This window comes from Arachis duranensis, chromosome 5, assembly GCF_000817695.3.
Source record: "Arachis duranensis cultivar V14167 chromosome 5, aradu.V14167.gnm2.J7QH, whole genome shotgun sequence".
Taxonomy (NCBI): domain Eukaryota; kingdom Viridiplantae; phylum Streptophyta; class Magnoliopsida; order Fabales; family Fabaceae; genus Arachis; species Arachis duranensis.
In genome coordinates this window covers 105,853,552-105,864,909 of record NC_029776.3, presented here as the reverse complement: position 1 = coordinate 105,864,909, position 11,358 = coordinate 105,853,552, and the positions used below count along the sequence as shown (strand labels likewise).

The following is an 11,358-nucleotide window of genomic DNA, read 5'->3' as shown; positions in this document are numbered from 1 at the left end:
ATTTACTTACAATAAATTAATTAAAAATATATTATAAATATTGAGTGAAACGTCTATCCGATGGTATTTTATTTTAATTTTTATATTTGAAAATTTGATCATTAAAATTTTTTATAAGATGAAAATTCAGGTGCAGTTCATTTCATGTGAAGTTGATAGTTTAGAGCCGTTAAATAAAAAATTAGTCAAATTAGTTAAATTATCTAACCATTATCTGTTATCAACTTCACGTGAAGTCGACTGTACGTGAATTTCTAACTCTTTGTAAATACCATCTTCATCCGTTTTGAAAATTCTAACTGATTGAAAAACATAAAAGATAAAACTAATATTATTAACTTAAAATTAATAATATATTTTATAATAATTATCTAGTGAAATTTCAAATTCACATTAACAATAAATTAAAATCAAAGACTCATTCAATAATTTAAATTTAAGAGGATGCACCGATTATTAATAATTATTTATCTTTTAATTTTTTTAACATAGTGTATAATTCTGAAAAGCTTTATTATTTTATATATAGTAGTATTTAGTTGAACATTTAGTCACTAACTATTAAAACATTTTTAAAAGTAGTTGCTGTAAATGGGAAAAAGGAAAATTCATGTAAAAAGTAAAATACTAGACAAAAGTTTCTGTCATAATATATCAAAGAGAGAGATTACACTTTTTTGTTTTTTTAATAAGAAAAATCAAATGTTACATGATAACATCTATAATCTATAAGAATTTCTATTTTCTTATTCTTTCTTTATGTCAACAAAGGATGTAAAGAAATATCAATAATTTTACCTGCCCTGTCCCCCTTCATCAGATTACGAAAACATCCTCGTTTCTTCTACGTGCTTACTTAGGAACGAAGTTAGATTAAATATTAGAGAAGACAAAAAATATTTATACAATAAAATAAGATTAAAATAAAATTTTAAGAAGAATTAAACTAAAATTTATATATAATTTATATGAAAAAAATTAAAATTAAGAATGTTGTTATCCCCTTTTTCTTCATGTAACCAATCCACTTTGAGTAAATTTTAAAAAAAGTATTTTCATTTTTAAAATGGTTAAAGTTTTTTGTTAAATAATAATGTAACAAATTAAGCAACATTTAAAAAACAAAATTAATATTTTTTCATAGAGAGCAAAATAAAAGAGACTTGCATTTTTTTTAAACTAAAAATTTAATTAAATTATTTATTTTATATTTATATTTAATTTTCTTTTTCTTTCTTCGTCTTTGACTAGTTGTACTTTTTCACAGACTCCGTTTTTCTCTTTCTCAAGTCTCAAGTGTTTTTTTTTTTTATTTTCTCTTTCTCTCTCCTCTGCCGGAACCTGCATTTCTCGCCGGAACTTTTCCTCGGAAACCGTCTTTCCGCTTCGAACCACCGCTACCCTTTTGAGAGACCGTTTCTTCCGCCTCGGAAAGCTCTGTTTTTTCCACAGTTCTGTGAGTTAAAGAAGAAGCTTTGTATTTGTGTTTGACTTGGAATCTTCAAATGGAGTTTCATGGAATAAGGGTAGATCAATGAAGTAGCTTTGCATTCTAAGCGAAAACAAGAAGTGGTGATTTGGTTTTCTGTTTTCGAAAGTGAGAGATGTTTTGGTTTTTGATGGTGTGAAAGGTGAATGGTGGTTGTGGAGGAGAGAGAAGAAGAAGAGGTTGGAGTTGTTGTTGATGATGAACGGAGCTCCGGCGAGCGTGACATCGACCAGGTTCCTTTATCTCTCTCTATGTTAGAGGGTTACCACTTACAAGTTTTGTGTGAAAGTTGCAATTTTTTCCATCAAATTTGATGCTTTGTTTCAGTGTTTTGTTGTAATGTGGAAGATAGTTGAAGGGTTTTTTGTTCCCCCTTTTCATTTTTGAGCTGGCTAGGAATGCTCTTATGATTATTATGTATGTATATTTTCATTTGAGGTGAGAAGTTTGAGGGAGATAATAGTACGAGGGGAAGATATAGCCACTGAATTTGTTCATTTTTGAGAATTGTAGAGATATTGGCATGCTTGTTTGTGTTTGAATGGGTGCAGAAGGATATAGGTTATGGGTAGTAACTTGGGTATTGAATTATTGGCTGCTAAGTCTTTAGATGTCTTCTAATGGCATATTGTAATGATTAAATAGTTCATTTGCAAGTAGGATTTTGAACCTTACATCATGTTGTCATAATATTAAGAAAGAAGTGAGATATGATCCTAACTGAAACTGAATCAGTGTTGCATATTACTCTATTTCTTATGAAATCTGCCAGCATTTGTGATATAGCATGATTTAAATTACTCTTCTTCGCCGTTAGCTGTATTTCTTCTATTTATTTTGTTCTGTCTGCTTGATCTTTCTTGTAGTTTATGATGTTACCTTCTATTCTGCAGGCATTGGTTGCTTTGAAAAGGGGTTCTCAATTACTTAAATATGGTCGTAAGGGAAAGCCCAAGTTTTGTCCATTTAGACTTTCCAATGTAAGCTGAATGAAAGCTGCTCCAAGATGAACTTCCTGCTTTTATAATACTCAAGTAGTTAACTGATTATATCCTCAATTCTTAGCATGAAAGATAGTTGCTTCTGCAATCTTGTCGATCTTTGATTACCTATATAGGACGAAAAAGACTCTTAAGTTGTACTTGCTTTTTCGATATTTCATATTTCCTTCTTAGGATAAATTACAATATATTACTCACATGATTCCAAATGCAATTGGAGTTGGAGTTTCTTAAGTAGATTCTCATCTGGAAAGGTGTTGGGATTAATTTGTTTCAATTTCACCGTAGGTAGTAAGTGGTGACTCCTAATGATTTTTATCCCCATTCTCTGACATTTTACTACATAGCCGTTAGATTATTATAGCTAGTTTAACTTACTACTCGACAGTATGTAAATTTCACTTTGAGGCTAATATTAGTACTTTCCAAGTTGGCATAGGTATTTCTCTGGGTTCATGACTGCCTTTTTAGTTGTAGGTTTTAGGTCTTCTTTTAGTATTGTTATTACCAGCCATGTTGGACATATACTTCCATGGTTGTAAGCTATAAACTTGAACATTCACGTAGGGTAAACTTGAATTTTGACTTTTATTTGAGTTACTTCTATCCGTGCTCAATAACTCATATGAAAACTGCAGGATGAATCAACTTTAATCTGGATTTCTAGTAGTGAAGAAAGACGTCTGAAGCTGTCTTCTGTCTCAAGAATTATTCCTGGGCAAAGAACTGTGAGATTTCATAACTTATATTTGACAGCATGCTTTGCTGTAACATCCTTTTTTGACAAACAAAGTGAATTCAGTAAATTGTTCCATGAACTTAATCTTTTATTTTCTGTGTTAACATTTCCTTAATATTTTTGGCAGGCTGTTTTTCAACGTTACCTGCGTCCCGAGAAGGACTATTTATCTTTTTCACTAATTTATAATAACGGAAAGCGGTCCCTTGATTTGGTTAGTGTTGAATTATGTGATTCCGTATCATCATTTTTCTTTTACTTTCTGTATTCCTTTTGTTATAACAATACATTATTTCTTTCGTTTTGCTTTTCAGATTTGCAAAGATAAAGTTGAGGCAGAGGCGTGGATTGCTGGTCTTAAAGCACTGATAACTTCTGGTCGTGGTGGTCGATCCAAAATTGATGGATGGAGTGACGGTGGCCTCAATTTTGATGTAAGACATTCTAGTTATCTCATTTTAGTTGTTTATGTTTATTGTACTATATATCTATGTTTCTTTGATCTAGGAAACATAGTCATGGATACAAGATTTATTGCATTATTTTCTAAGTGCAAGTTTTGCATACATCTAGATAGAGACAGCTTATTCCTATCTACTTCATTATAAGATGATTGTTCTTTTTTCTAAGGAAAGACGGCCTTTACTCTTTATTTTCTGTATGTAGCTCTTTGTTAGAAAGGATTTATAGTGCAGTTCTTTCAAAAACACACTGGCACTTTATACTCAGCCTATTCTCTATAATGGTGTTGGAGTAATAGATTGTGGAGAATATCCTAATTTAAGCTTTTTATGTTATGATGATGTGATGTTTGGTAACAATACGAATTGATTACTTAAGAGTTAAGAAGCTTTTTTCTTTCTTTTTTTGTTTAATATATAATTTTTATTTATTAAATTACTATACTTCCTCTGATACCATTATGCTGCATGTAGCTTCCCCTGATGAAATGCATAGTAAGTTGCTGATAATTCTTTTCGATCGATTACTTTCAGGATAGTAGAGATCTGACATCAAATAGTGCAAGTGAAAGTTCAGCGAGTACTTCCCTAGACATCAGTTCTCCTGACATTCCTGTGAGTCTTCTGAACACTTCACCAAAGACATTCCGACCTGACAATACCCTGAATTCTGAGAAATCACATGCACCATCAGACCCAATAAATATGCAAGTAAAAGGATCTAGTTCAGATACTTTTCGTGTTAGTGTTTCAAGTGCTCCTAGCACATCCAGTCATGGATCTGCACCAGATGACTATGAAGCTCTAGGGGATGTATACATATGGGGTGAGGTTATCTGTGAAAACGTTGTGAAAGTTGGTGCTGATAAAAGTATCAATTATTTCAGTCCGAGGGCAGATGTGCTTCTACCAAGACCACTTGAATCCAATGTAGTTTTAGATGTGCATCATATAGCATGTGGCGTTAGACATGCTTCTCTAGTCACCAGACAAGGTGAAGTTTTTACATGGGGAGAAGAATCAGGAGGACGCCTTGGCCATGGTGTTGGGAAGAACGTGGTTCAACCTCGCCTTGTCGAAGCATTAGCTTCTTCAACCATTGATTTTGTTGCCTGTGGAGAGTTCCATTCTTGTGCTGTAACAATGGCCGGGGAACTATATACATGGGGTGATGGTACTCATAATGCTGGGCTTCTTGGTCATGGCACTGATGTTAGTCATTGGATACCAAAGAGGATTGCTGGTCCATTAGAGGGACTTCAAGTTGCTTTCGTCGCTTGTGGTCCATGGCACACGGCCTTGATAACTTCTACTGGGCAACTCTTTACATTTGGTGACGGAACGTTCGGTGTCTTGGGCCATGGAGACAGGGAAAATGTTTCATATCCTAGAGAAGTAGACTCCTTATCAGGGTTGAGGACCATAGCTGTTGCATGTGGAGTGTGGCATACTGCAGCGGTTGTAGAGGTTATTGTGACACAATCCAGTTCAAGTATATCATCTGGTAAATTGTTTACCTGGGGTGATGGAGACAAAAATCGCCTAGGACATGGGGATAAGGAGGCACGACTTAAACCAACTTGTGTTTCTGCACTTATCGACTACAATTTTCATAAAATTGCATGCGGGCACAGTTTGACAGTGGGTCTGACAACATCTGGACGTGTTTTTACGATGGGAAGCACTGTTTATGGTCAGCTTGGGAATCCCCAGTCTGATGGGAAGCTTCCATGCTTGGTCGAAGACAAGATTTCCGTGGAATCGATTGATGAAATTGCATGTGGTGCATATCATGTTGCCGTTTTAACATCAAAAAATGAAGTTTTTACTTGGGGGAAGGGTGCAAATGGGAGATTGGGTCATGGAGATGTCGAAGATCGAAAAATACCTACTTTGGTTGAAGCATTGAAGGATAGACATGTGAAATATATTGCATGTGGTTCAAACTACTCCGCTGCCATATGCCTTCATAAGTGGGTATCCGGTGCCGAACAGTCTCAATGCTCGGCTTGTAGACAGGCATTTGGGTTCACTAGAAAGAGGCACAATTGTTATAATTGTGGACTTGTACATTGCCATTCATGCAGCTCACGGAAAGCATTAAGGGCGGCCTTGGCTCCAAATCCTGGCAAGCCTTATCGAGTTTGTGATTCTTGTTTTGCAAAACTGAACAAGGTTGCAGAAGCTAGCAACAGTAATAGGAGAAATACTCTGCCTCGTCTGTCAGGTGAAAACAAAGACAGGTTGGAAAAATCAGACCTGAAATTGTCGAAAGCACTGGTTCCTTCCAATATGGATTTGATAAAGCAGCTAGACAGTAAGGCAGCCAAACAAGGGAAGAAAGCAGATACATTCTCGCTTGTTCGCACCTCACAAGCACCTTCATTGCTACAGTTGAAAGATGTTGTCTTGGCAACTGCTGTTGATCTGAAGCGTACAGCGCCTAGACCAGTGGTTGCACCTTCTGGAGTAAGTTCCAGGTCTGTGTCACCTTTCTCTAGAAGACCAAGCCCCCCTCGATCGGCTACACCTATTCCAACAACATCAGGACTTTCCTTCTCCAAGAGCATTGCTGATAGTTTGAAGAAAACAAATGAACTTTTAAATCAGGAAGTGCAAAAGTTACGTTCTCAGGTACATTTTCTTCACCCCATTCTCTCGTCTGTATGGAGTTTATATATATATATATGGAACTCCAAAATAAAAATCCTGTCTTAGTGCTTTTCCCACTTTTCCCATTAGTTAGGGACAGTAGGATCTGGAAAAAAGGGGGAAAGGGAGAAGAAACCCTGAAAGAAAAGCAACATCCAAAATATCCTACTTTAAGTTTAGACCAGATTCAACCCATATTCCGCTATTTTTAATTACTTCCCTGCCATTCTATGTCTGACAAATGAACCTTGTGAAACACGATCACTTTGCTGAAATTTCCAGAAAAGTTAGTATAACATGTTTATGGATATATCGTATTTATTACATATTATGGTATCAAGCAAAGTCTAATATAGGTATCATTAGGTTGAAAGCCTGAAACAGAGATGTGAATTGCAAGAATTAGAGCTTCAGCGGTCAAACAAAAAGACTCAAGATGCTATGGCAATGGCTGCTGAGGAATCTGCTAAATGTAAAGCTGCAAAAGAAGTTATAAAGTCACTTACGGCACAGGTTATTTTCTGGTTCATTTTCATTCTCTTGAAGCCTGAAAGGGTTTACTTTTATTCGATTCTTTATTGTCCGATGTCATTTCAGTTTGTCCTCATTTTCATGTATGTCGAGTTAGTTCTTGAGGATGATGGTTCTCATTCGCAATCTTCTTGCATGCTATTCAAGCGTTGGATCAATTCATTCATTTTGGCTTTGTTTCTTTTATTAGTTTCACTGATATCTAAAATTATAGAAAATGTTGGTGTGGTACTTATTGTGGAAAACATGTGTAATCATGCCTTAGGTGGTTTAGGCGCATGTTTCGAGAAGTCGAAACCTCAGTAAGGAGAAAAGATGAGATGAATTTTAGTCCAATTGAACATAAAGAAAGAACTAATAAAACTACAGGTGAAACAAGAGGTTCAAATCTTATTAGTTTGAATGTAAACATAGTTTGCAACGAGACATACAATGGCTAATGAATACAGGACATGCCACCTAGTATGGCAAAGTTTAGTTTACCGTTGTCTATTTTTGTGGTTAATTTCTCTAAATTTTTCTTGCTGCTTTCTTATACCAATAATATTGCTGTGCTATGCTTCCACTGATGGACATTCACATTGATTCAGCTCAAAGGTTTTGCTGAGAAGCTCCCACCGGGAGCGTATGATGCCGAGAACATCAAACCAGCTTACCTACCAAACAGTATTGAGCCAAATGGTATCCACCTTCCAGATTCAAATGGTGGGCACCACTCGAGGGCCGAATCAATCAGTGGCTCTAGTTTGGCCTCTACAGCATTCGAATCCTCTCTGCTCAATAGAACTGTGGGGAACTTTCCAGGAACCTATGGATCTACTCTGGACCAGCAAAACCGAGCCAGTGTGACGTCCAATGGTTCAGACAACTATCCAGATGCTAGATTGTCAAATGGTGGCGGCAGCATGTCTGATACTGTTGACGGTAGGGATTCGGGGAATTTCCATGATGACGAGAGTGGTTTAAGATCAAGGAATGCAGGACTGTCTACTAATAGCAATCAGATTGAGGCAGAATGGATTGAACAGTATGAACCTGGTGTCTATATAACACTTGTTGCGCTGCGCGACGGAACAAGAGATTTGAAGCGAGTTCGTTTCAGGTAACAAAAATAATTTTCACATTAACTGATTACCTGTGCCCAGTTATGGTTGTATATTTGGTTGCAGCTAGGGTTTACAAAATATAATATATGGACTTGAACCATGATCTTTAGGGCAATTGCTTTTAATGCTATATCTTTTGGTGTCTCTTGTTGGATTTATCTTAAACTAGTCTAATATCTTTGGTCCTAAATGAAGTATTTGGTCAAAGAAAACTACTCTTAACAACATTTTTAATTCTCCCAGTTTCCATTACTAACATTCATCTTTCATGTTCATGTCATTTGGAGTTGGTTTTTACTTTTTACCATTTAAAAAAGAAACTGGCATTCCTTCTGAAAACCATCTATGCTCACATTTTCAACATCTCTATCCTAACATCATTCTTTTTATGGAACTTCTAAAAGTTATTTTTTAGGTGAGTACTATATTGTTACTTTTAAAACACTAAAATAAATATAATACACATCCTAGGTGTTTGCATCTCCTTGATTATTATCAGTGCTGTTTTAATTCATCATATTCTATATGTAATCGATGTGGCGGTGAATTAAATTGACTTTCAGCCGGAGAAGATTCGGAGAGCATCAAGCAGAGACTTGGTGGTCAGAGAACCGGGACAAGGTATACGAAAGGTACAATGTTCGTAGCGCAGACAAGTCTTCAAACCAAGCGGGGGCGCCGCATAGGACAGAAGGTGCTGGTTCTCTTGTTTCCCAATCATAGGAAAAGTAGAGATGGAAGCAAAGTCCTGCATTAACTCTAGGATTGGAAATGAGTCGAGCTGTTCAACATGAGCTCATGGCTTGGCTAGCATTAGGCGCGACTCAGCCCGTGTACTAAATGAACTACGCTTAGGCTTTTTGAAAAGCTTGTTTAGCTAAACAGCTTGGGTCGTAGACCTCAAAGAAAGCCTATAAAGTCCAATAGGCTAGCTCGTTTAAGGTATATGTATAATATATTGGTATTATAATCATATTATGATATTATACAATTTTTTTTTATCCTTCTAAATGTCTCTGTCTTTAGCATCTTTTTACTGTTATATTTGTTTAGTGTTTAGGTTTTGGTTAATTGGCCAGTTTTAATTTTAGTTTGTGATTACTGAATGCAAATATTCTTAGTAGGATTACATTAATGTTGTTATATTACCCGTGGTTTGGACATTAAAATACTAGTGGATTTAGTTTATGTTATGACTAGATTTGTGACTGATTTGGATATCACTGTATTTTAAGATATGATATTACTAATTATTTGGACAAAGCATATGCGAAAAAAGATTTATGCGAAAGCATATATAACTAAGTATATTGCAAATAAAGCATATAAAACTAAGTATATTGCAAATAAGTTAGATAGTGTGATTTAAAAAATAATTAATTCTAAACTAAACTATATAAAATTAAGCCTGTAGTGCAAATATGAAAAAATTATGCTAAAATAAAATCATATAAAACTATATAAGTGTACATACAATGAACTTGAGGTAATACAAATTATATAAGTGTACTGTAATACACTTAAAATAGTGTACTATCCAATGATACGCGTATCATGTAAGTATTCTATACATAATTATTTTTTAATACCAATAGTGTACTATACGATTAGTATATTATAGATAATTTAGACAGAGTAAATAAAAATTTGTAGAAAGATTAGTTATACTTATATCCAATAATCTTTTCAAAGAATGTTTCTCTCTTCCTTTTTTTTTTTTTTTTTTTTTTTCTTTTTATCTCATTCCATTCTAGATTACATATTATAGTAATAAAATAATTTTGTCGGCATATTTACATATTGCAAAAACATCTTTGTAATTGTTGAACATGTACCTTGGACCACCAATAAAACTTTTTGGAAGAATAATTCTTTAACTTGTGTTAATGGCATTAGTTTCGTTATGATCCATACACTCATGCAATTGCTTGAACTTACCTAGCTTCAAGTTTGGTTGTTTAAATCGCAAGTATAAAAGCCGTTCTGACTCAACTATAGTGTAGGCGTTTATTATGAATTGTTGCAGTAATTTTCTTGGCCGTAAAAGAATTTGAGAGTCGTCAGTCCTTTTTTGAAGTCTATATATAAAGAAATCCCTCATGCTTATTGTTGATTTTTTTTCCGTTTTTCTGACATTTGGTAAAAAAAAGTAACTATATGTAATTTGTAACCATCCTCATCGGATAAAAACAACAAAGGATATTAAAAAGTAAGGTACATTGGATGTACTATTTCTATCCTTTACAACATTTTTGACTTTATCTCAATTATTATATCTCTATTAATTCCGCTTAAATCAATATCTCCAATTATGACTACAATAACTTTAAATGTTGTTGATGATTATATGTCCTTGCATCAGTATTTCTTTTGAGGAGAACCATCAACTTAATATCTATTCTGGGCTAAACGAAATAATAATATATTTCAAATACTAATTTGAGAATAGTTATGATATTTTGTCTATTAATTATGTGTAGAAATACAACATTAGAGTTATGGCTTCTATATATTTTTTTTATCAAATGTATCTTATGTTTTTAATCAGGATAATTTTTACTTTTTCAATTTAAACTTTGTAATATTGTTATTTTTCATTATCTGAATGAGTTGGTGATTCAAATGGTATAACTCCCGTAGTGGAACAAAGTGATGTATATGTTAAAAACGAAACGAGTATTACATATATGTTTGAGGTCTTGATTTGCATTTCTGATAGACTGATAGTTATAACATTTTTGATAGTAAAATAGAGCATATATGAACAAGTTGAAGAAGTTAGTCATACTTATTCAAAAGCTATTGTTGGGTTGCTTGGATTCGTCCCACCAAGGAACGGAGAACCGTAAAATAAACGGGCCGGTGGAGAGGTCCCGTCCCGTGGAAATGACTAATATATATATATATTACTTCCGAGAAAACAAAACCCTAATCTTATGCCACTGCCGTCACTCCTCTTCTAAAATTCAAATCCTCCCTCACAATCAGCCCAGAAATTCGCACCTCTGTGGCTCTCTTCTCGCCGCCGTCCGACACCCTCCTCCTCTCTCTCCGCCACGCTCTTCTCCTCTTACCGCCACTGTCTCTCACTTTCACGATCTCACCGCAAAATCGTCGTCTTCCCGAAATGAGGGCTGAGGCAGAATCGTCGTTGCCTTCCCTCGTCGCAACCTGAACGTCGCCGCCTCCACCCCGGTCTTCTTCGCAGCTTCCAGTCCGGTATCCGTCACCGCCTCCAGCAAGATCTTGGCCGATTTTCATCGCCATTGCAGAAGCATCTTCGCCGATTTTCAAGGTTAATGGTAATTCTCACAACAATAACAATATCAACTCCTCTTCGGAGCTGAACAACAATGTTTACTCTTCATCTTCTTCCTCC

At 35.0% G+C, this 11,358-nt stretch overlaps 1 protein-coding gene across 1 annotated transcript; it reads left to right on the top strand.

The window, feature by feature from the left end:
* Nucleotides 1–1,262: 1,262 nt before the first annotated feature.
* LOC107490830 (PH, RCC1 and FYVE domains-containing protein 1) lies at nt 1,263–8,990 on the top strand. The gene is made up of 9 exons (XM_016111648.3): nt 1,263–1,722; nt 2,383–2,469; nt 3,129–3,218; nt 3,357–3,443; nt 3,544–3,663; nt 4,225–6,324; nt 6,709–6,855; nt 7,464–7,975; nt 8,543–8,990. Exons 1-9 carry the CDS (start codon nt 1,636–1,638, stop codon nt 8,700–8,702), a joined length of 3,390 nt encoding a protein of 1,129 aa, XP_015967134.1. The 5' UTR covers nt 1,263–1,635; the 3' UTR covers nt 8,703–8,990.
* The last annotated feature ends 2,368 nt before the right edge of the window (nt 8,991–11,358 follow it).

Excerpts from the sequence above, each read along its gene's own strand:
- LOC107490830 (XM_016111648.3), top strand. The coding sequence starts at position 1,636 with ATGGTGGTTGTGGAGGAGAGAGAAGAAGAAGAGGTTGGAGTTGTTGTT. Across the intron at positions 3,664-4,224 it reads ACGGTGGCCTCAATTTTGAT|GATAGTAGAGATCTGACATC; the intron begins GTAAGACATTCT and ends GATTACTTTCAG. Across the intron at positions 6,856-7,463 it reads TAAAGTCACTTACGGCACAG|CTCAAAGGTTTTGCTGAGAA; the intron begins GTTATTTTCTGG and ends ACATTGATTCAG.